Raw genomic sequence first — 23,787 nt, 5'->3', positions numbered from 1 at the left:
TTCAGACGCTCCGACTATCAAAATACAGTTCCATCGCCATCGCGAGATCGTTCAGGTTCGCACGAACATTTCTCTCGCATCGCTGTATATCCTCGCTGGTTAATTCCGACCCTGCGAATCGTATACGTAATACGCGCTTGTTCAGAGTTCTTTCGTGTATATCCCTAACCTCGGAAATTCGGTTCAAAGGATTTTGTAAAATACGCGACTCGTCCGTTGCGCGTGTGCTTGCGTTCTACGTAAACGTTCCCCGTTTACCCTCGTCGTCCGTATTAATAAAGATATCTTTAGCCGAACTATGCAGCGAAATGGAGAACTTGAAACGATATTCGCGAACTCGAGAACTGTTCCCTCGCAGGGGACGTCCGAGAATCAACGTGGAAAGGACGAACTCGCGGAAACAATTAAATTCTCTGATCAGATAAGCGCGCGAGTATCCTCTGGAAAATGTATTCCGCGCTCGAGTCTGGAGCAGTACAAAGTCTGGATAATAAAGCGTGCCGGAAGTCGCCTGCGGATAGAGTCAGATTCGATATCTCGACGATGACAGTACAAGGAAGTCTGTTTCAACGACAAAGGATTGTTCTTCGTAGGATAAGCTCGCAGCGTTGGGATTACGCGAGCGAAACTCGTAGCCGTGGCATGGCGCGATACGATCTGGATTTCGATCGATGTCCAACCGTTTTCTCTTTCTACGAGCGAGCAGATGTGGGAAAAAACCGACCGTCACGGTTAGCGATGAAATTCCGTTACGCGTCGGTGGTAATCGAGGAATCGGCGACTTTGTTGGCGAAATACCGCGAATTCCACGGCTGAAAAGTCGACGCAGCTCGTTACGTTCCGCGTACAACAGATCGAAAGAATGCAGACCGAAAAAAATGCGCGTCGAACGGCCACGTAACGACGCGTGTGAACGTTTTATGCACCGGTGATCCGAAGCGTAAAATTGTTCAAATAATCGGCTTGGCTGTGGTGGACCGGTGGCGATTTAATCGTTGCCGAGATTACCGAAAATGTGCATAACGGTAGTCGCCGGCTTCGCGCATAATTTCTGCACGGATCGCCGCCATGATAAATTATTCATTCTGCATTTGGCGCGCGCGATGCACCTTGCTCCCTGTGTCTCTTGTATTTCGTGACTAGCCGCGACCCTACGGCCGACCGATCCTCCGGCGTCATTTGCATCGTGCCCGCTCCGCGATTATTTCTTCGAATCGTGGAAGGAAATCGACAGCCTCTTCTCCGTAGGAATCTTCCTGGAAAGCAACAGTCCGTGTCCTGGATGAAATTTTGGAAAGAAAAGAACATGGGAAATTAATGTGCTTAACGAATGATTGTAATTTATAAAATTAGAACAGCAGAGTATTTGTACGTGCATACGATACGAAAAGTAACTTTATAAAAATGTTCTGCGGTAAATATTCGAATAATTTCGCGAGCCACTGCTGTTGTTGGATCGCTACTTCTCTCTCTCTCTCTCTCTCTCTCTCTCTCTCTCTCTCTCTCTTATCGTTACTCACGATTCACAAAGAGTCAACCAGCTCTAAACAGCTTGGAATTAGTCAGCGTGTTACCGAGTAGTTGCTCGCGCCATAGCCAAGAGTCAGAGGACTGACGTCATTCCCATTTAGATACATAGCGTTTCTGCCCGTTTCGCGGATTTCCAGCACCGCGTTTCGATATTTCTAGGATTTTTACGATTCCTATAGCTCGCGTTCGTCGGTTCATAGACAGCTGATCTCGAGGTACGACCTCGATACGCCGGCCCTGGATCTATGGTTTGCGCGCGACAGGATCGAACAGTAGCGCCGATACAAAGGACAGAGCGCAGCTGACCCAAAGCAAGTTCCAACGTGGATCTCCGGATTTGTTCGTATCGCGGTAAAGAATAAGATTCTTTAGCTGCTGCCGGCGTTCGATCACATTATCGTCCACCTCGATGGTCGAAGTCCGGATCCTGCCTCTCAACGCGTCGTTTAACAACCGGCGGCTGATGCGAGGCAGAAAATAACGAAACGCGTGCTTAAGATTCGCTCGTGGCGTCCGAGACTTTGTGCCAATCTCCCGACGGAATCTGCCTAACGATTCAGCGAACGAAGAACCTCTTTACATCTTGCAGGCGATTAAGGGGAAATCACTTAGCTTTTGCTCTATCGAAATCGCTTGTTCATCATCGAAACCGGTCTGCTATTTTCAGTTACGTAATTCCAGCAACATCGAAAGGACGAGGATTTAGCATAGGAGATAGCAAGCAGATAACAGAGAGGCGTCGATCGTTGCCCTCGTTGTTTCAGGCATCCGACGATACGTCCAGACCGAGCGAGCGAACGCTCGTTCTTCGCCATTTTCGCTACGTCGAATAAAACGTAAGCACGAACGAGCATCGATTCGCGTTCGGACGTTCGATCTCTGATCCGGAGAGTAATCGTCAGACGGCTTACACTTTTATTTCTAAATTTTACTAGGCGCTCGCTCTTTCGATCGTAAACGCACCACGAGGACGCTCTAGGCTCTAGACTCTAGAGTTTTCGCGGTGATTCTTTCATTTCCATCTAACCGTATCGACGGAATCGCAGGGCGCTAACGATCGTTGATCATCGGTGATTTACAGCTGGCAGCTGTTGTAATCGGGGCGGCGCGGCGTTGCGCGGCGCGTAGCAGCGCGGCGTGTATCGCGCCGTGGCCAAAGGAACCGGAATGAAATCACCGTTACCGAGTCCGCTCCTCTTTTATCACTCTCGCGGCCAACCTGCTTCGCATCGATTACGAACTTTCGATCCTGTTACGCAGTCGTGGAACGCTTCGTGCGTTCTGTTCACCGCGTCTAGCCAGCTCGAGGCAACAGGCAGATTTCTCGTGTGATCTTCGGTCTCTCGATTGTAATATTTCGCGAGCTCCGCGATACGGCACATATCGTTTTACCACGCACTTGCACGCGTTTTCTCCCAAAGTATCGGAATAAATTCTCATTCTCATAGATTAGCGTGGCAAGAACGAAATCAATCAGTTTGCCTTCTCAGACACTCGTACGTCTATCCGTTTTCTTTCGTTTGAAAATTATTTAAAAACGAAGCGATAAAATTCCTTTTACGATACCCCGTACAGGAAAAATTGCAAAGTCGAGACAGCTGTTGCCTGCAGTCATCTACAACGGTTAATCCTTAAGCAGACATTGAAATTGCTCGCGTCTTTTTCTGAGAAAAGGTAATACGCGAGGCAACACGCGCAACTGTTGCATTGTTGAAGGGAAAATAACTGACGGTGGCGCGTGGAGATCGAGAAACGACAACGCGGAGTAATTGAATTACGTACAGTGGTGACGTTTGAATTAGCGAGGCGGCGAATTTATTTGCATAACTGAGAAAACGTAGGCGTCCGTTTAATTAACGTCGTTGGTAACGAGGAATGGACGCGCTCCTTGGAAATTGTGGCAATTAATATCGCACGTTCTTAATTGGCAACCGATGTAGCCTACGAGTACGTTTATCCGAACTCTATTTATCGAAACAAAATGTTAGCTTAACGCCCAATTAAAATCTCTCTCGGATCGATCGGGTTATTCGTATTCGACTCTTTCGCGTTCGCGTAATCTGGCCTTGGATAGCTACAATTAGCATCGTATTATTACGCGTACGAAGTTGAACCGAGCACAAAGTCGAGAAGACAGAATTTCGATTAGAAAATGTAAAATCAGAAATAACGTTACGCGACTCGACTCGTAAAATCGATTGACTTTTCGATATCGATGGTGGTTGGTAAAGCATCGTGCGAGAGGACTCTCTGAGAAATCTATCTAGCGTAGAATCGAACGTACGAAACTCGCCTACCAGCAGCGTGTTCTAACTGTAACTTCGAAAGCGTATCGATTTACGAGCGATCCATTCCGCTTGCAACCGGAAGTCGTAGAAAGCTCTCGAAGGAATCTTGGCGATATAAAAGTTGGCTGCAACCGAGGCGATAGCCTTTTCAGTGTCTCCAAAACTGAGCTCTCGGTTACCGTAGATATGCATGCGGGTGCTGCATCCCTGTCGATTTTGTACCGCTCGAAGTACCGGCAACGTTATAACGATGGTTGTTATTGCAGCACGGTGCAGATCGTGAAGCTACGAATTGATTCCGTAGTGAATTTCGTGTCGGCGAAATGAAACGCGATTTCGTTTCGTTACAACGCGTATAATTGCAAGGTGTAATCCATTTCTCGTGCGAGTCGTTCTACACGCTGTGCAGCGAGATGAAGCTAAATCGAAGAAGCATCGAGTAACGGCATTAATTGATGCACTGACCGGCACAATTGTAGTATCAATTATGTTATTATTATTATTATTATTATTGTTATTAATAACACGAATTACATATCCATAGGTATAAATATAGTAGTACGACTAGAAAAATGTTATACTACGAAATAGAACGTAGGACCTGGTAAAAGATCGTTAACAGGAGGATAATGGTATGTACGAATATTTTTTGTTGAACAAGATGTACGTAAACCGTGTAACAACCGGTAGTAAGTATGTGTAGAAGGGCACGCCTACGAAAGTACGTACGAGCTTCCTGCTCGACCGACCGATTCTTCGCTGCCGTCTACCTATCGACCAGTTTAATTGCTAGCTACAGATATTCCCGCCTTCGTGGTCTGCCCTTCTCGACTCACGGTTATTCGTTGTACAGTTAACGTCGCGTGGACGCACGGACAAACGGGCCACGAATGCTAATCGCGTCGCACCGGATTTCCACCCTTTCTTTCGCGTTACTGTCTGCCTTACGTGGAAAATGGGGTCGAACGCACTGCGTGCATTTGTCGTCGAGAGACGCGCGACCGTGCGAGAACGTTTTGGCCACACTCGGCATCTCACTTGTAGGTCAATTTAAACGAATTAGCAGCTGGTTCGTAGAGTTTCGGTAAAGGCCTCTCGTGGGAAGAGTTCGCCTTCGACTCTCATTGATCGTACCTTCGTTCTTATTTATTCAAACGACGGTAAATCAACTTGGCACCGTAATTCGTGCAACGCAGGGCGTGCTACACAGCGATGGTGCGTAATTATGCAGCTTGGTTCTCGTCTTAACACCAAGGTCAGTAATGGCCTGAAATTATTGTAATCCCGGGGATCGTACGTTGTCGTAATTTACGTCAATTCCTTCTTGTTTCCCGGCAACTTTGCGAAACAGTGGAAGAAAGGGCGCCCGAGAAGGTACAAGAGAAAGAGACAGAAAGCGGAAGAGTAGAACACCAGTCGCTAGCAGGCGAATCCGGCAAAAAGCATCGACGATACATGGAACGTTTCGCCATCGACAGTGAAACCGATCTACCGATTCTCTTCGTCGAGCTCGCGCGTTGTCGCGAAGAAACACGAGAAACGAAGAAGAAAGCAGTAGGAGTTAATCTTTCTCGGGATCGAAGCAGTTATCCATGGTAGATATCGAGTCAAAATAAAGATAGCTTCAGAGTCTAGATGATCTATATGCTGATAATAACGGTTGAATCGCGATTAAAGAGGGCGTTTCAAAGGCCGATATTAGATCGTTGTACGCGAAGATTACTACGAACGATAGAGACATTTTGCGATTAAGCGGGAGAATTTTAAATACCACGTACGTGGAAACGAAAGCACAAATAAAAACACGACTGTGACAGAGAATGGATCGACGACGAACTGATTTCTAAGATCGATGTCGGATGTAAGAAATACGACTCGTGGAAAATCTGCAAACTCCGGTCGACACACTGGCGACACAGCGCGAATGCTAAAAAATATACGCAAGGCACGAAGAAAGACGTAAAAAGCGTAAAGCGATTAACGCGGAGAGCGGGCGAAGAAGCGTACGAAGGTCGCAGGTCGGGAAAACCACGCGAGAGCATAGGTCGACTTGGAGTTCTTCGTAGTCTCGCAGAGATCTTAATCTTCGAAGGACGGAGAAAAGATCGGAAAGAAATCGAAAGAGAGAACCGAGTAAAACGAAGCTCGATAGCGGGGGAGAAGGGGAAACGTACGGAAGAACGGAATTCTGAGAGAGCGAGGCGATGCGTGCTTCTCGGATTTAATGGCGGCAAAGAGAACAGGAAGGGATCGGAAACTCGGCGAGAATAATAAAGAAGAAAGGTACAGGGGTCACGTAGCCCCTCTCTCGCAACGTGGAGAATCGTTCGCGGAACGAAGAACCGGCAGAGTTCGGGCGAAACGATTATCCGGTAATGAAAGCGGATCCCTATCGGTGGCATAAATTACCAAGACAATAGGCCGAGTGTCCGAACCGAGCAGGGACGCTGGAAAAAAGTGTCTGCTCGTTGTTGGACCGTCGACGAGGTTGAAAAACTCGAAACAGGAAGTCCTCCGTGCGTCTGACAGTAGGGTAAATAAACGACATCGCGGCAGAACACGAGAGAGAGAGAGAGAGAGAGAGAGAGAACGGCGAAGAAGAAGAAATGGGAAGTTCAGGATCTCTCGCGGTGACTACGACGTTAGGTGAACGCCGCTGATCAAAACACAAAGAGGAGACGCAGGCGAGGAAGGAACAATAAGAAGAAGGAGAAGAAGGAGAAGAAGAAGACGAAGAAAAGAAAGGAACAACGAGTCGGGCATCGAAAGAGGCTGCTGCAAAAACGTAGCGGACGTCGAAAATGAAAAAAGGACTAGAGAGAAAGAAAAGAAGAAGAAGAAGAAGAAGAAGAAGAAGACGAAGAAGAAGATGAAGAAGAAGATGAAGAAGAAGAAGAAGGAGAGGAAGAAGAAGAAGAAGGTCACGGACCTCTGTCGAGAGATGGCTCGAGGATTGTACCTACTACAGGTGGTTGCACTGCCTGGGGAAACACTTTAAACTCGCTAATGGAAAAGACCGCCAATCCTCGGGCTATTTGAAAGTGACACAACGTGCAGTCATGTAATTTGCGCGTTAATCGCGACCTGATGGACTCGCGGAAACCGTGAACAACCAGTTACGGCAGACACGAGCTACGCGTGTGACTTTTCATCGTTCGTACTTGTCACGACGCGCGACGGCTCGAAAGCGAGACGGACATCGAGTTAACGATCGCGAGGAATTTTCTCTTGCAGAAGGAAATCAACGAAAGGTTACAAAATTCCCCGAGAATGTACTATGTGTTAGTATCTGACTCACGGAGGAGAACAAATCTATCAGAGGACAGGATCGTTTAATTGCTTCGATTCGTAGGCAAACGTTATCGGTTCATCTCGAAACGGCAACCCGGTTTCTCGTTCGCCGACAGAGTTAGGCTGTGCGTGAAACTTTCCCGACTTCGTTCTCTTGTCGTAGGAAAGGTACGCCGCGTTCTTCAACGGCGTGTTGCCCGCGCGACGATGATACCTCGCCGTGAATTATCGCCCGACCTGCGTAGTTGGCCGCGAAGTGCGTGTGCTACGTCCCGCGGAGATATCGCGCTTGTTCGAAAGATCAACGCTGCGACCATATATCAAACGACAGCCACGATATCGTTTCGAGTATACGGTATTTCTGGATGAAATCGTTGGTCGTGGCTCTTCGTAATCGCGCGGAGATCTCAATTATCGGCCATTGGATTTTTCTTCGTCGAGCGCCAACCGATCGCCAGCGAATCTACTATTAATCAAATACAATTATCGATGGCGATTTAACGATCACGAGGGGGCCACATCGATCGCGATCGAATCATCCGAAAATTGAATTATCCGAGAAGGAAATGAAGTACGCGTCGCGCGGTTATTTCTTCTCCTATCTCGTCGTTTTTTCGCGGCCGGATACAACGTTCTTACATCGCGATAATGTAAACCGGTGGTTTAGGTGTATCACACGGACGTTACTCGCCAACGGTGAAAGTATCCATCGTCGAGTTCCGCGAATAAACAGGGTCCAACCTAAAGGGACGTACATCAGAGCGCGGATTTCTCGAGCGCGCAATGTCGAGCTGCTCGCTTTTCAAGGTCGGGACGTTTACGACTTTATGGGGCAATTACGGTGGTATACTGCAAGTTAGTTTGCGGCTACGTCGTACTTTTCGTCTTCGTTTTTCTCGCGTTCGCCGTCGGACGGGATTCCTCTTTGCAAGTTTCTCGCCCATTTTTTCCGAAACGCGTCTAATCTCCTCCTACCATTCTCCTCCGAAATTGGAACGATTTCTCATCCGAAATCCCTTCTGGGTTTTTCTGTTCCAGTTCAGAGCAAAGTGAGATGCTCGGAACAGTGGATGGAGGTTGACATCGTAAGGAGTAGTCCGCAAGCGAGGATATATCTGCAACAGATGAAGGACTTTCCAGGTAAAGATCGATTCCCTTCGTGTTTCTGGCTGTTGCCGGCTGTACGCCGACGTGGCCGTGAGATATAGAAGCGGGATGCAAAGGTAGACGCGTATTTTACACGTTGAAACGTATCTTCTTTTGCAGACGAAGCTTGCAAACCTCGGCTTAGCAACGGCGTCGCCACGTTCCGATTACCGCTCTTAGAGCAGGACATGTTGCGATGCGGTATCACTAGAGTCGTTAACAAAGTCACGGTAGGGAGTAATTACGAGTCCGATCGCTGATAAAACTATCGCATCCGAATAATTAAAATGATCGAATAATTTACCGAACACGGCGGTGCGCCGCCTGATTTATGGATCGTTCGATCGACTTTGTCGGATCTGATCGAAAGCTGTTTCCTTTGAACCTCGTGATTGACTGCACGTGTAAAATAAAAACAGGTTGGCTCCAAGCTAAATAAAATCAAAGGATCGCGACGTACGGTCGAACGAACGTATCGATTCGTGCTCAGAGTTGGCGATAAGTCGTTAGGACTCGTTTCATTGTTTCGATCGGCGATCCCATGGATTCGAGCAAAATTACACACGCATAATGATACACAGGGTCAGAAGGTGTACTTTCATCGGATAATAGTGGAGGAGCCGGCGGATTCCAGCAAGCACACGTTCACCGTAAAGTGTGTTATCACCGAAGTCGTTGTGAAACCTGGAATCTCGATCGCAACCAATCACACCGCGGTTCGACGCAGCGTTCTTCCAGCAGGTTTCCAGGAACCCGAGTGAGTTTATCTTTCACCTTGATATTCTGTTTCTGCGCTATTTATTCTCTAAACTTATTCGCACGATTTTCCACTTGTCGTCTCACGATAGAACTCCGTTTCCGATCGGTTGGAATCGCATGATCCAGCCTTCGCCGTTCGTAGGTTAAGCGAACGTGCGCGCGCGATAATTGCGTATTCGCGTCAAGGACAATCTATTCGCTCCGAGCGATCGCGAGAACAAGCAACGACTAAAATTATATTTGTAACTTTCATCCGTCTGTGACTCTTTGTTTTGCGAAGTTCCTTGGCTCTTCGATAGTTTAAACGGTTGCAACCTTCCGGGCTGCGCCTGCAGTGAAATAAGATGATGCCTAGTCAGATCAGAGGTTCGCTCTTGCTTCGTAGCAAGCGATTAATCGCAATTGTACAGACAGCTGGTAAAACTGTTTGATCAAAGGGGAACGATAATTCTCGATTTAGGTACTGCTTGTTGGCTTACTGGTAATTATTCGCGTCATACTGATATATACAGTGAGAGTCAAAAGTGAGTATACATTACGTCTTGCACACAGACTTACCTACGTAATATTAACGTAATATTACGATATCGCGATAAGTAACGTAACGTTTTTCAACAAATTTCGCTTCTTCGAGACGTATACTCGCCTTTTGATTTTCACTGTACCGTTGGCAAGATGCTCCGAACCTTTTACCTTTTTGCTCGGTCTAAAATTATATTTTTCGAAACGATTCGCTCAACCGTTAGCAACCTGCGCCGAACGATCGAACGTTTCAGTAATATAGATTTGCAACGAGATACGCTTCTGGGGACTCGAATGGCTTTTTGTCAATACATGGAATATAACAGCGGTGGGGATAAGCAAGGAGGCCAAAGCGTACCGCGGATAATAAGTTCAAGTATTCGTCGCTTTCTAATTCAAACGAGCGCGAGCTAAACGAAGATGGACGTTTGTTGTGGTCGCCAAGTTGATTCATGATTCCACGTTCCATTTATTCTTCGAGTCTATACCGGCGCAGGTGCTGGAAAACCTGAAATGTAATTTTAGCCTTGCGTACATCGCGTCACAGAGTCTCCCTTCCTTTTCCTGCTCGTTCGATAAAACTGACTTCTCCACAGTCATTCGTATTCTCCGTGTATTACTGGTAAAACGTTGGACGCGCGACCATCCAAGGGGATCTTTTTGTTTGCCCGGAACATGTAAATGTCGCTTAAGAGACACTAACGACCGCTTCGAAGTAGGCTCCGCGTTCCGTTTCTAAACGTTAAACGGCCTATTAAAACCTTGTTTGAATAAATCCACAGGATTTTCCACCATTCGTTCCAATAATAGTCGACGAGTTTTCAAACTCGATCCTCTCGAAAATGAGGCCTCCGATGCAATTTCGTTACCCTCGATCTTCTTACTTGGAATCGTAGAATCTCTTCTGACTTGGCCATTAATGTAATTTTAGTTGGCAACAGAGTAGACGGCTGTCAGAGGCCTCTTCCTATTTTCCGTCGATGAAAGTCGCTTCGCGAGGCGACATTCTTCCCTGGTATACTCTCCGTGGCAGCCATACGCGCGCTGAATTTTTGTCTCGTTCCTGTTTCGCGCCGCTAATTTATTGGTACTAATCGATCGTACCTCGCCGTGACCGTGGATTCTGCGAATCGTCGATGTCGCCGCTCAACCAGGAAGCCGTAAAATCTTTATTGTTGAATTATCACGCGGTATCTCGCGTGGCCGATGCTCGGGGTCGAGCTACGCACTACGGGCAAATTCTTTCTCGATCTTGATAACTGTTTCTGCTTCCACGAAGTCGATGGAATTGCATGCCTGCCCGATTGGATGCGTCCATCGCGATTAGGGATCACCGTCGACCGCATTGGCCGACTATCGAGGGATGATCGAACAACTGAAAATTCCTCGGATACTCGGCGATCGCGTTGTCTATATACATCCATTCGATCCACGGATGATAACAGATGCGAACAAGAAAAACAACCATCGACGATCGTGTCATCCAAACGGAAACTTCGTCTTTGTCCCTGTTTTTTTTTCTGGCTTCGTCATCGTCCTCTGTCTTTAGTACCGTTCCGTTCGCCTGTGCCGTTCGATCGTCGAAAGACGTACGACGCAGAGACTCGAAGGAAACGACCGATGAGACGGCAGAAGTGGAAACGCGATTCAGGTCGATGCTAAGATTCGATGACTGTCGAAAGTAACCCAGGTCGCAGCACAGTTCGTTCGCCGCACTTTTCCACGTTTTCTTGCCAATCGCAAACAGTTTAATTTTGCTTCGGCCGACTACCGAATCATATAGACGTTCGCTCGTAGTTTTTGCCCGGAAATTACATTCAAACGCATCTTCCTCGTGTTCGATAGTTCCATTTGCCAGATGGCCGCGTGTTATTCCCATTTCAACGGGAAACAAAGTTTCTTTCGTGGGTAGGAATTTTATGCGCATCTTTTGCTTCCTGTGACAGCGTGATCGACATCAGGGGAGAGATTTCCGAGTCGGCACCGGTACCGATATTGGGAGTCGGCGTCAGGCAAGGTGGCAATCTCGTTACCGGGGAACTGAACGTTAGCCCAGGTACGCCTTTGCAGATGGAGATCTTCCTGGACAATGGCTCCGCTCCCGTTTATGGACTCTTGGTTACTTATATGTTGGTCACTGATACCAAGACACAGGAGGAGACTATTATTATCAATGGGTGAGCAAACAATTTCTACTTCCTTCCTATTTTAACCCTTTGATGGTGTAGCGAAAGAAACCGGTATTTTAATTTATCAAACTATTTATCAAGCTAACGGCGTCACAATCATTTTGTTTTGAACGATAAACGAGATTAAAACGATATCAAGAGACGAGTAGCATCAGCGACTACTCTATCTGCTCTAGCTAGGCCGATGATCGCAAACAAAACGGAAATAAAAGGGAAAAGAGCAGGAAAAGAACAGAACGAACGATCCGGAAAATAATCGAGACGTTTCGTATCTTCTTCTGGTCAAAGGGTTGAAATATACGAAAAAGAAAATATCATACGTAACTCTTTCTACCCTCAGCTGTTCCGTGGACCCATATCTGTTCGAAAATTTCAACACGGTGGATGGGGACTTTCTAACAGCGAAATTCCGAGCTTTCAAGTTTCCAGAGAGTACCTACGTCCAATTTCGTGGTACTGTTAACGTTTGTTTGGACAAATGCCAAGGGGTAAGACGCAATTCTTCCGCATCACACGCTCATCGTCATTTAGCGAAGCTTACTCGAATATCGCGTTCGCATCGTTATGCCAATATCTAATTTCATCTACACCTAATGTATCCGACATTTCAGATCGAGTGCAGCAATGGTCAAATTGGATTCGGCAGGAAGAGAAGAGCCATCGACGTCTCAAATACTGACAATAACAAGCTGTTTGAAGTGACTATGTCTGCTCTCATTAAAGTGGATTTCGAGGAAGACGCAGTGGTCGATAAAGGTAGATCGATCGCCATGTCTTATTCCAATTTTATTATAGTTTATTAATTAAAATTCTGTATTTAACAGCCTTATCCGAGTTATACATCAGAAGGGGAAAGAACAGGACAAAAGCCAGAGCCGTGATCGCGGAAGAAGTGAGAGAGCAACCAGTTCCGACCACGATTAGGACAGAAGAAAGAGCTTTCATAGCGCAAGAGGTTAAAGAACAGTTCAAATATAAGGTTACCGAGACGGAGATAAACGGCTCGTCGTGTAGAACTGCAGTTGCAACCTTCGTCCTCGTTCTGCTCTGTCTCTGCAAATTTTTGTAAAATTCGAAGGGAACGATCTGCAAACCGATGAACGATCGTTGACTGTAAATAGAAAGCGGCTTGAGAACCGACAGGATTCGAGTATATCGTGGATCGTGGGATAAAAGAATGGATCGAATGTTTAGCCGGATGTTAACAGATATATCCTTTTCCTTCCTACGCAAGGAAAGACACGCGTATTCGTGCACGATCGAATGCATATTCGCTTTGTACGATATCGAATCGAGTTGACGAACAAGATCCCGCCCAGTTAACATCGTTCGAGATTTTTACCACTTTGGACAATATTAGGGACAATGTTAATGGAAAGAATTACGGCCGTGAAAATCTTAGAATTGTGATTGATCGTTCCAGAGATATACAAGGATTACTGTATAGGAAGAATAATCACGAAGCTTCGAGTTTGGGTTAATTAGCATCTGCTCAAGAAATTTCTCCGTTCAGCGACCGCCAAATTTTCGCTCACCTCTTCCGTTCTCGCAATCCGCGTTACTTCATTTCCCAGCTGTACCCTCGCGAATAACCGCATAACAATACAGCCGCTATACTGCCAGAAGAAAATTGGCCTTTGCGAGCGGAGAATGTCGAGGAGACCTAGTCGCGCGACGAGATGTAACAAGGTGATGTGACTTAAGCAACTTAGACAATTACGAGGTAATTAATTGCTGCTATAATCTCAATATAATTATAACGGAACGCGCAAAATGTAAAATAACTCTTAATAAAGCGAGAGAATACGCGCGTGGACGCGTGCTCGTTGTTTCGCATCCATGAAGAGATGTTCCCTACTTTATAGACGCGTTAAGGAACAAAGATAGAAGGCTAATAAAGACGCGCATAGAAATATACTTATATATATATATATATACATATATATATGTATATGTGGAATGTTTAATGATCATGTATACATGATAACTTTGTATAAAAAATATATATCTTTGGCCTAAAATTTTGTTAGGGAGGTTACAAACATCGGTTCATACTTTCATAATTACAGGTCACTGGTTGCATCGTTGAACACGAACCTTACATTCGGAAAATTCCAAATTTAGTTTCTGGTATGGGTGCGTTCAGCGCTGCCGATAGACTAAGGCCTAATACCACTCTAGTGTCGGTCGGATTGATCACACCGTCGTCCCAAAGTCTGAAAAACAATTTACTCTCAATTTGCTCTCATAAAGTGAAAGAACTAACAGTACGTGAAAATCTACCTGGCACTGGCATAGTACGGACTGCTCTCCTTTTCGAATTTCTCTATGATCGGTCTTTTCAGCTCCTCCTCCTCTTCCGGGGTCCACTGTCACAATCGACGAGATTATATCGATAATTGACAAGACAATAACAGAACGAGTTTCAATGTTTTGTACCTCTTTCCCATCGCGAACACGTTGCTGCTTGGTAATTTCCGCTATTACATTCGCAGCCTGTACCCCTCCCATCACGGATATTTTTGCATTCGGCCAGGTATAGAGAAATCTTGGCGAATAAGATCTACCGCACATACCTGCGTATGTATCAAAATTAAACAAACTGAACATGACTCGAACAGTCGTTTATCAAATGCAAAGTACCGTAATTTCCTGCTCCGTACGAACCACCGATCACCACCGTAATTTTGGGCACTTGAGCGCAAGCCACGGCGTTCACCATTTTTGCTCCATTTTTAGCAATGCCCTCGGCCTCGGCATCCTTGCCCACCATAAACCCTGCAGTTTTACAATGACCAGATGTATTAGTCGTGGGAACGCGGCAATTTCGTTCAACGAGATACGTACCTGTAATATTCTGCAAGAAAATAAGCGGTATCTTTCTCTGAGCGCAGAGCTGCACGAAATGTGTGGCTTTTAACGCGGCCTGCGAAAACAGTATGCCATTATTCGCAACTATTCCCACGGGGTAACCGTAAATTTTCGCGAAGCCGGTAACCAACGTTTCCCCGTACTGCGCCTTAAACTCGCGAAATCTCGATCCATCCACGATCCTCGCTATCACTTCTCTGACGTCGTACGGTCGCTTCAAGTTTACGCCAACTATACCATAAATTTCATCGACGGAATACAGTGGTACGTCCATCTGTTTGTCCAAGTTTACGTGCATCGGTCTTTGTCTATTTAAGTCTTTCACAATCTGACGAGCCAAGTACAAGGCGTGAGTATCATCCGTGGCATAATGGTCGGTAACTCCAGAGGTTCTGAAATTGAAACTCCAGAACCATAATCGAAAACAAACGATGTGTCCAGATGTACTTGTTAATTACCGACAATGAACCGTCGCACCGCCCAACTCCTCCGGTGTAACATCTTCGCCAGTAGAAGCTTTCACCAAAGGCGGACCAGCCAAGAAGATAGTACCCTGATTGCCAACGATTATGTTTTCGTCGGCCATAGCTGGCAAGTATGCGCCTCCTGTATAAATTGATTAAATGTCATTGCGAATAATTGGCGTATAACAGTGCCGAGAGATTCGAGTAGAATACACGGATCATAGTCAGACCTGCTGTGCAACTTCCCATTACTACTGCAATTTGCGCGATCCCCTTCGAACTTAGGATCGCCTGATTGTAGAAGCTTCTTCCGAAATGCATTTTATCCGGAAATACCTCGGCTTGTCTAGATAAATTTGCGCCACCACTGTCTACCAAATATATGCATGGCAAATGATTCTCTTCCGCAATTTCTTGAGCTCTCAAGTGCTTTTTCACCGTGATTGGATAGTACGTGCCCCCCTTCACAGTCGGATCATTTGCAACTATTACGCATTCAGTGCTAAATGGTGACGACATATTTTTAACGTAATTATCAAAGAATTTTTTCAAGTCCGGAAATTGGAAATACTTACCCTTCTACCCTGCCGATGCCAGTAATAATTCCACCAGCTGGCACTTCCTCGTTATCGTACAGTTCGTAACCAGCTAACTGAGAAAATTCGAGAAAAGGAGATGTCGGATCGAGAAGCGTGTCAATTCGTGCTCGTGGTAAAAGTTTTCCCTTTTTTACGTGTCTTTCTCTCGCCTTTCGTCCCCCGCCCTCTACTACCTTTTCGACTGTCTCTTTTAGTCTATCTACCATACACTTCATTTGTACATAATTGTCCTAGAAACATTTTTTTACCAACTCCACATTCGTTCTGACAATCGTTTTTAACCCCCAACCAGTATCATTGGCTCATAGATAATTACTATAGAGTTTATTCAATTATAATTTGTATTTTTTACTTTACGCGACGAAAATCACTGATAGTCATTACGATGACAGTCATAAAATGTAGAATAAAATTAATCAAATACTAAATATTAGAAATCATAATTGTACAAATACTGTTATTAATTATCCCGATTTAGCAAAATAATTCAAGCTGTGTGATCGCTAATGATTCAACGATAACCAATTGAGAGCCAATTATTTTCATTATTCGAAACATTGCATGCACTGTTTTTAATAAATTATGAAAAAAAGGCGCGCGCAATGTTCGTAACGTTTGTATTACGCGCCATACATCATCGTGAGTCAGTTGTGCAGTCGTCCATCACGTTCCGAATGCATTTAAATAAACGATATCAATTTATCTCGCTCAAGTGATAAAATAATCCGTCCGTGCAATTAATATCGCGATAATTTTTACATCCCTTTCAAAGTGATAAGTTAATATCGATCAAAAGTGGAATCCTTAAAGAGATTAGTTTCAGGATGGTTCGTTTATGAATGAAATGCGCATGTGCTCTCGTTCTAACCTGATACTCCGGTGACTTGGTGTCTTGTTCACTACCGATAATGATAGCTTCATCGTGAAACGTTCTTGTAGTACGGCGTAAATTTCTCATAAAAAGATTTCCCTTCCTTAACATCCTTATTAATATCGATCCTTCTGTTACTTTACTTTCGTGAATTATACGTAACTATAGCGCGTACTATGATCACTACACTTTACGCTTGCTTATATACACAGCAGCTACAACAATGTAATTCACTTATTTTTGAGACCGAGCTACGCTGCCATCTCAGTGAAGTTATTCACAGTTCGGAAGCCGAAGTTTTTATCGTGATATGCGGTGGGAATAACACATAATAGTAGCAGACTACTTATCAAAGCATTGTGAAGAGAGATAACTTTTTCCAATTCAGGATCACGTAGGGTCAATGATATAATACAAAATACGTCAAGATATCGTAGATTTTTCAATAGGACGAAACATAAAAATGTTTTTGTTGCTTTTATTAATTAACGATTAAAAAATTTTTTATTTAAATTTTATATCTTTTACGATCGATGATGTAAAATGGTATAACATAGACAAAAGATAGATAAATTTTTAATTAATACATATTAAATTCAAATAATTGGTACGCATTGCATTTTATAGATGGTGCTCAGATCGCAGGTTTGTGCTAGATGTCGTTGGAAACGGAGGTGTATCGCTACGCAGTATCCGTTTTGCGTTGCATTGATGAAAGGTTTCGAAAAAGGGTGAAGTTTGAGAATACTTTATCAATCGTGGACGAATAACAAACGTGTCTCGACTGATAAGTAGCTAACGATAGTCAACGTAGAAGCAAAGAACGTGACAAGGTATTAGATCAAGCTCGAGAAAAATTTGAAAGCTTACAGAATGCCGGACATATCCAGTCTATCTCATTACCCTTTAAAGGTAAATATCATTAAAGTAACATTCGATTTGTCATTTCCTTGAATAATTCTACTTTGGAATCATTTGCTTTATTCCTATTCGTTGCACGTCATATTCCTTACTTTTTCTCGTTTCGCTTTGTTATCGCTTTCCGCTCGAGCGATTACGACGATTTCTCTTCGATATTCGGTGTTTCCGATTATGAGAACAGATGTCAGATAATCTCCTAAAATTGTAATTACCTTTTACGAAGGCTTTACCGTAGTTCCTTTCGACGATGCATGTTTTCTAAAGAGTAAAATAGAATTATGTAAGGGCACGGCAATGAAACAATTCCATAACTTGTTTGACAAGTTTCTCGTATTATCAAGGCGGTTTCTGCAATACCGCAATTGCATTATCAAGAATCCGTTGCCTAGAAAACTCTACTTATTTAGCATTTTAAGATCATTTTTTATGATCTTGTCGGATTTTTTCAGGTGATATTTGCAATTCATTTAGTCCTAGTAACATGGTAAGAATAAACTTTTTGTTTACTGTATACTAATCTGCAATTTAGAAAGTATTGTAAAGTACTGTAATGTATGGAATGTCATATTTGTACTACATAGTTAAACGATGGATTTCTAGGAGCATTCAGGGACATTGGTGCCCAAGGTCTGTAATGTTTTACAATTTTCTTTTCTTCGTTTGTTTATTGTGGGCTATTCACAATATCGAATCAGACGAACCTCTGCAATTTGTAAGCATTTAACCATTCATATATATTTTATAGTTCTGGTAAGATCAGTGTTTGTAATAGAATTATGTATTTTAGGCACTTTTTATAAATGTACTGTCCATTTTTTTTGACATAGTAACATTAGCAGTCTATTTCCCATCAATGTGTAAGTTGGTGCCACTTACTATCAAATTTAAGACTAACACTTAAAGCTTGATAAATTATATCGTTGATTAACCTCCCTACGCAGAAGATATATCAATCTGATCGCACGAACTTGTAGATGTATCTGAGACGCTTAGTGCAACAATTATGATCATAAACATGATTGTTCGCATCATCACAAGCGTATATCTTCTACGAATAGGCCAAGCAAGAGGTGGATGTTTATCCACAATGTTTACTACAGGTCCTGCAATGGGTCAGTAATACATTGGAATACAGATGTTTTGTAGGCCTGCGTTGCTTCTACAAAGTTATGCTTTGAGTAGGTGCATGACATCTTTTGTTTCAAGTATGCATATTATATCGCACAGTTACACTACGTTGTTTATAACGGTATTTGTGAATGTAATGCTTGATACGATACAAACTGTTTACAATGTACAGTGTTTTATTTGCAACCATATTGAACTATGCACTGTGTCGTACTGCCTTTTTTTGTATGCGTGGTTCACAATTTGAAGGGGATGGGGAACAAACTTTTATGAATGTTTTTCTATTTTAGGCTTTGGTCGACAGGATTACGAGGACATATCTCATCCGATTCCACAAAATTCCGATTTTGCTGGAGTTTAAAAATACGATATGACATTACTAAAGTTCGATACGTCGAAAATTACGCGATATCGTTGTCGTATCTCTCGTAACTCGTAAGAAGTACGCGCACGTATAATCACGTTACTGATATTAAATACTACTTTATTTATATATTTTAGAATCTCTAACAACGATGACATTCAGTGCAATCTAGAATTTTTATTTTATGTATATACCGTATGCAAATAACGCTCCGTCGATACGCGATGACACGAAAAGAATCGTATATTATTATATCATTATAATAAAACTTAACTTAATTATACGTTTCATACGCCCAACCTATAGATTTTATTCTGTACAATTATTTGTACTCTTAACATGTGAATAAAAATTTTCATTGCAACCGTATGCCCGAACTCCTTAGGTTTTCATGGACTGTAATCTTTAATCTTCAATCTCTTAAACTTATTATTTAAGGCTACATTGTTCGTAGATTAATGAAAAAAAAAAAAAGATAAAAGTAGAAAACGAATAATCATTGGATTAATCCTCTGATGGGCGGGCAGGAGATTATAAATCAAATTTTGATTAAAACAGGATAAATACGCTATTCAATATTGCTGTCTTTTGTTTACGATGTTTGCTTAATTCGAATTACTTTGTTGAAAATAATATAAGTTATTTTCAAATATTAATCATTTTCCACGAAAAAAGATATTCTCTTACACTCTTTTGCCCGTCCATCGGAGAATGACTAGACAATAAGGAAGATAAAGAAATAACGATTATGTTTGATTAACGATAAATATATTTTTGCGAAGGTGTCGAAAGAGGAAAGAATGATATTCAAAGCAACCGCGTAGCGACAGTGGCGCGAATCAGTGGAAAAAGAGTGGCGCCACTGATGAACTATAAGAGCCGCATCGGTGAGGCGGCGTGGTTCAGTAGTGTGCGTGACCGTTCCGGGAGGAGGGTGACTCCACGCGCGGCCACACCGCGAAACCGTGCCCCACTCGCCTCAACCACGAACGTCCACTCGTTTTCTCGTCTCGTGAAAACATGGCGGCCAGCGACGACGAGCCGATGCATCTCTACGAGGTCTTTCAAAACTGCTTCAATAAGATCGCCAACAAGCATCCTGGTGAGTGTCGTCAGTCACTGAAACAATATTCATTAAACACAGAGAATCAGGAGAATTCTGTGCTGTGCGTGTACCGTGTGAAAATAGAGCGACGGAGTCTCTTGTGTCTAGTGTCTTCTGCGAGAGCACCGTGCATTAAATGCAGCAAGCGTCGCTTTTGGTGGTTCCCTTGTGTCAACGAATCATTTTACAAAGGGTTAGGAAGAATTCGAGTGTTGTGTTTCGGTCGATCGAGCTCTTGATCACGTCGACGATCCGTGCCGGACGATTCTCTCGACTGACTCGCTCCGTTCTGTGTTTTGGTTTGCTTGTCAGTGCTTTGGACAGTGCTGCCCCGTCGTAGTGAACTAACCCCCCGAGAGAGAGAGATTAGTTCTCTTCCTTGTGCTTCGTGTATCGCTATTATTGTTCTTTCGTTCGTTTAAACTCGAATACTATTTGCATATTGTCCGTGTGGCGTACTAGACGTCGAAAATATAGTCGACATAACCTAGACATCGGAGACTCGTCGCTCTCTCGCTCGCTGTCATGTGCAACAGTCGATCGAAACTGTTGTGATACATTTGTAAAGCGTCCGTGCGACTAATACCGAAAACAACAACGTTAGACATTAATGCATTATTATTTATTTCGCGTATCATCGACGTTCGTCGATGTGGCGATATTCGTTTTCAAAAGTTGGCCCCCGATTGGGCGAGACAGCCGAGACTCGATCATGTACCACGTGTCCTCTCGGCGACGCCGCTGGAATCGTTAGAGGTTAATCGCTCGAACATAATATAAGAAAGACCATAAATCGGAATCTTTCTACTGGCACAGAATCTCGAAAGACTTCTCGAGGGTAGGAATTACGGTCCTTTCTTTCTTTTTCATTTCTTTTTTTCTTTTCTCGCCTTTCCCTTTTCACGTAGTTGACCGAGAAATAAATAGTTCTTACAATTCGGAGCATTGTTACGCCATGGTCGTTGCGTGAACTGTATTTAAAAGAGGTTCCCATCCTTTCGCGACAGTTTTAACACACGTCAATTCCAGCACGTGCCTGTCCGATCGAACGCCGATGATATTATCGACGCTCGATGTTGATCACGCTCGTGGTCGAATATTCTTATCTGTTTTCGAAATTTATATCTAATATTGTGACATTGTCGAGCTTTGATTTATCAGCGATAAGGTTAATAAGGGTAGCAGGTTTGGTCGGTCGTGTCGGTCGTGTCGGCCACGAAATCATTCCGAAAATTGTTGTTCAAAGGGAATTGTAAAGTCGACTGTTTGCATGTCGCTCGGGATAGTTGGTAAACCGAGTCTCGGTTGTTTGTTTAGCTTGTGGATACTGTTTGGAAAACGCTGGAGGTGGTGCATGGTTGTCCTCGACCAAATGCTCTTCCTAGTCGGTAACGAAATGTTTCGTGTCGCACATAGTACCTACGTATACTACGTACACAGGATCGACTATCCAAATTAAACGTTTTTTCTTTCTCTTGTTAGACGAGCCGCGTTAGATTGATATATCGATGCACGCGGCGAGTTCGTGTATTTAATCGGAGATTAGATATACGATTCGCCGGTCGAACGGCGTGTCGAGTTTTACACGATGTTTGAAGAGCGGTCCGAATAATTTCGAAAATATCGCGTCGATTGTTTAGGATCGATCGTCGTCTTACTCATTTATATTCCCGATGTTTAAGCGCGCACGGTGTCGGGTTCGTTAAGCGTCAATTGTTCGGACGAGGCGTCCGCCAATTGCCAACAATCCGGTTAATTCTTCGCTCGTTTCGCCCCTGTTAATTTCAACGATTGCCACTTTGACTGGAAACATTGTATACGATTTGATATAAAGCCTCGTTCAGATTAGTCCAGTTACCTGAATTCGTACGATTTAAAGTCCAGCAACTTGAAACTTCTTTACCAGCATGAAATTACCGTTTACTTTATTCCAGACATTCTTTCAAGTTTTTATACTTCATCAGACTCGTTGGCAGTGAAACTACCAAATCGATCAGAATGATGCGCAGATTTTTTAGTTTTGCAGCTATTAAAATGGTGTATGCGTTTTCGGTAATAATAATGCTTGCTTTTATGAAGACGGGAACATGGTCACGTTTCTTATCTTATTTTGTTATTCTTGTCTCGTTACTTTAATCTTATACGATATATGCAGGTAGATATTAAATGTAGTTCTATAGTATTGGTCAATTGTAACTTAAGGAGCAGCTAGTATTTGATGCAGGCCACAAATTCTCATTCATTGTTTTAATATCCGAAGGGTCAGGGCTCGATCGTTCAAGTGCAAGGGTATCTAAAAATAAAGGGGAATCTCCAACGTACATTCCACAGATATTTCTTTCCATTTGGACGAAGCGTTTCTATCTTTGTTCGTTAATGGGACTGTACGTACATATGTATACGTCTCAAAGGTTCTCGCACGACAGGATGGGCTAACGGCAAAATTGCACGTAATGCCACGAAAACACGAGCGTAGATTTTAATGGTCGATTCGATCTAAAATTATCAGACAGTGACTCACGAGTAAATTTACCTGAAGCGGAGTTTGTTTCGGGAAACCGCGGCACGATAAAGCGTTCACCGTCCACGATACGTTTACTTAGGAGCAAATACTTTCTGCAAGCACTAATTATTCAATGTTGACCAACGAAACGCGGATGAGTGTACAGGGTGTTTCGGAAACGATCTTTTACGATCTTGAAAATTTTATCTCTCGATATTCCAGCCTGTTTCAATCGTTGATATTACTGATTCATAGTTGAAAGAGGCTTGGAACTCCGAAAGTAAAAGATATCTGGATCGATGTGCATCTATTAAGACTCTTTCGCTTGTTTTGGCGGAGCAGTGCGTGGTCTTGAAGCTTTGCCTCGACTCTCATTCACGTTCCCTAAACTTTCTCCGATTGCAATGTTTTTGTCCGGGATCGATATTTCGGTATGAAGAAACGCGGTGCGATATCTCGGTGGTGGCTGGAAAATCGAATCTTCCACGGGGCGATTCTGTTTCAGCTCGTAAACTGTAGCGACGAATCCGTGCGACTTGCAAGTATTACAAGGGAATACCTCCTCGCAGGGAAACGCGGCTGATTTGATCTGACCCAAGAGCGCCATTTCTGAAACTCTCTCGTTCCCCAGAGCGAGAGTTTGAACGAACAACCATAAACGAGCTCCAGACACAACACTCGTGACTTAGCTCTCCTTCTTCCTTTCTCTTTCCATCTCACAGACCCTTCGATTTCTCTCTTTTTCCCTTTTTACCTTATTTCTCTCTCAGGAGAATTATCGAGGGAGTGTCACCGTGATGCACCTGCCTCTTGCTCTCTCTTTCTCTCTTTCTCTCTTTTTTCTCACTCCCGCTATATCCCTGTCTTCCTGCCGCCTTCTCCTTCACTCTCGCATTGCTTATTGGTCGCACACGCGCCTCGCACACGACTTGGTACCGCAATGGATCGCCTATGAAAATTCTCGATGGTACTCCAAGTGGATAAACGGATGATTTCGTAACTGCGGAAATGAAAATGTATACGACTCCCAAATGTAAACTGCAATTTCCTCTAGCAGTTATGATTCTGTATAGTACGTATGTTGCCGAAAACAATTACAGTACTAGAGGATGGCTGTGCATCGATCTATCGAGTCGAAATAAAAAAGACTATGGATCCGATAAATCGATAAAAAAAAAAAAGAAAAAAAATTGAAGCGATAAACGTTAACCATTAGAACCCTTTCGCATATTTCGA

The 23,787-nt window shown here is 43.7% G+C and overlaps 4 protein-coding genes across 17 annotated transcripts in view; 3 read left to right on the top strand and 1 right to left on the bottom strand.

Moving 5' to 3' along the window:
- The first annotated feature begins 7,936 nt into the window (after positions 1-7,936).
- Positions 7,937-12,794, top strand: LOC126873387 (uncharacterized). Its single transcript, XM_050634231.1, has 8 exons — positions 7,937-7,964; positions 8,148-8,249; positions 8,376-8,485; positions 8,837-9,012; positions 11,483-11,713; positions 12,066-12,213; positions 12,337-12,481; positions 12,550-12,794. Exons 1-8 carry the CDS (start codon positions 7,937-7,939, stop codon positions 12,792-12,794), a joined length of 1,185 nt encoding a protein of 394 aa, XP_050490188.1.
- Positions 12,795-13,637: 843 nt separating this feature from the next.
- Positions 13,638-16,669, bottom strand: LOC126873509 (methylcrotonoyl-CoA carboxylase beta chain, mitochondrial). Its single transcript, XM_050634456.1, has 9 exons — positions 16,528-16,669; positions 15,636-15,889; positions 15,291-15,562; positions 15,055-15,202; positions 14,573-14,988; positions 14,369-14,503; positions 14,165-14,301; positions 14,009-14,094; positions 13,638-13,941 (listed from the first exon to the last, which is right to left on the bottom strand). Exons 1-9 carry the CDS (start codon positions 16,639-16,641, stop codon positions 13,824-13,826), a joined length of 1,680 nt encoding a protein of 559 aa, XP_050490413.1. The 5' UTR covers positions 16,642-16,669; the 3' UTR covers positions 13,638-13,823.
- The window catches only part of LOC126873503 (transcription factor 12-like), a 358,169-nt gene continuing 350,282 nt past the window's right edge, over positions 15,901-23,787 (top strand). For 12 of the 14 annotated variants that reach the window (XM_050634434.1, XM_050634432.1, XM_050634421.1 and 9 more), the window contains exons 1-2: positions 17,294-17,442; positions 19,726-20,045. In XM_050634434.1, the coding sequence (XP_050490391.1) occupies positions 19,964-20,045 (82 nt within the window). In that variant the 5' untranslated portion in view covers positions 17,294-17,442; positions 19,726-19,963. Of the gene's footprint in view, positions 17,077-17,157; positions 17,443-19,725; positions 20,046-23,787 lie in introns of those variants that run through there. The other 2 variants (XM_050634420.1, XM_050634419.1) reach the window with 2 other exon arrangements.
- LOC126873521 (uncharacterized) lies at positions 17,901-19,312 on the top strand. The gene is made up of 5 exons (XM_050634494.1): positions 17,901-17,935; positions 18,033-18,163; positions 18,239-18,308; positions 18,426-18,563; positions 18,870-19,312. The coding sequence occupies exons 2-5, from the start codon at positions 18,086-18,088 to the stop codon at positions 18,938-18,940; spliced, it is 357 nt and encodes a 118-aa protein (XP_050490451.1). The 5' UTR covers positions 17,901-17,935; positions 18,033-18,085; the 3' UTR covers positions 18,941-19,312.

This window comes from Bombus huntii, chromosome 14 (genome assembly GCF_024542735.1).
Source record: "Bombus huntii isolate Logan2020A chromosome 14, iyBomHunt1.1, whole genome shotgun sequence".
Lineage (NCBI taxonomy): Eukaryota > Metazoa > Arthropoda > Insecta > Hymenoptera > Apidae > Bombus > Bombus huntii.
This window is presented reverse-complemented; position numbering and strand designations above follow the sequence as displayed.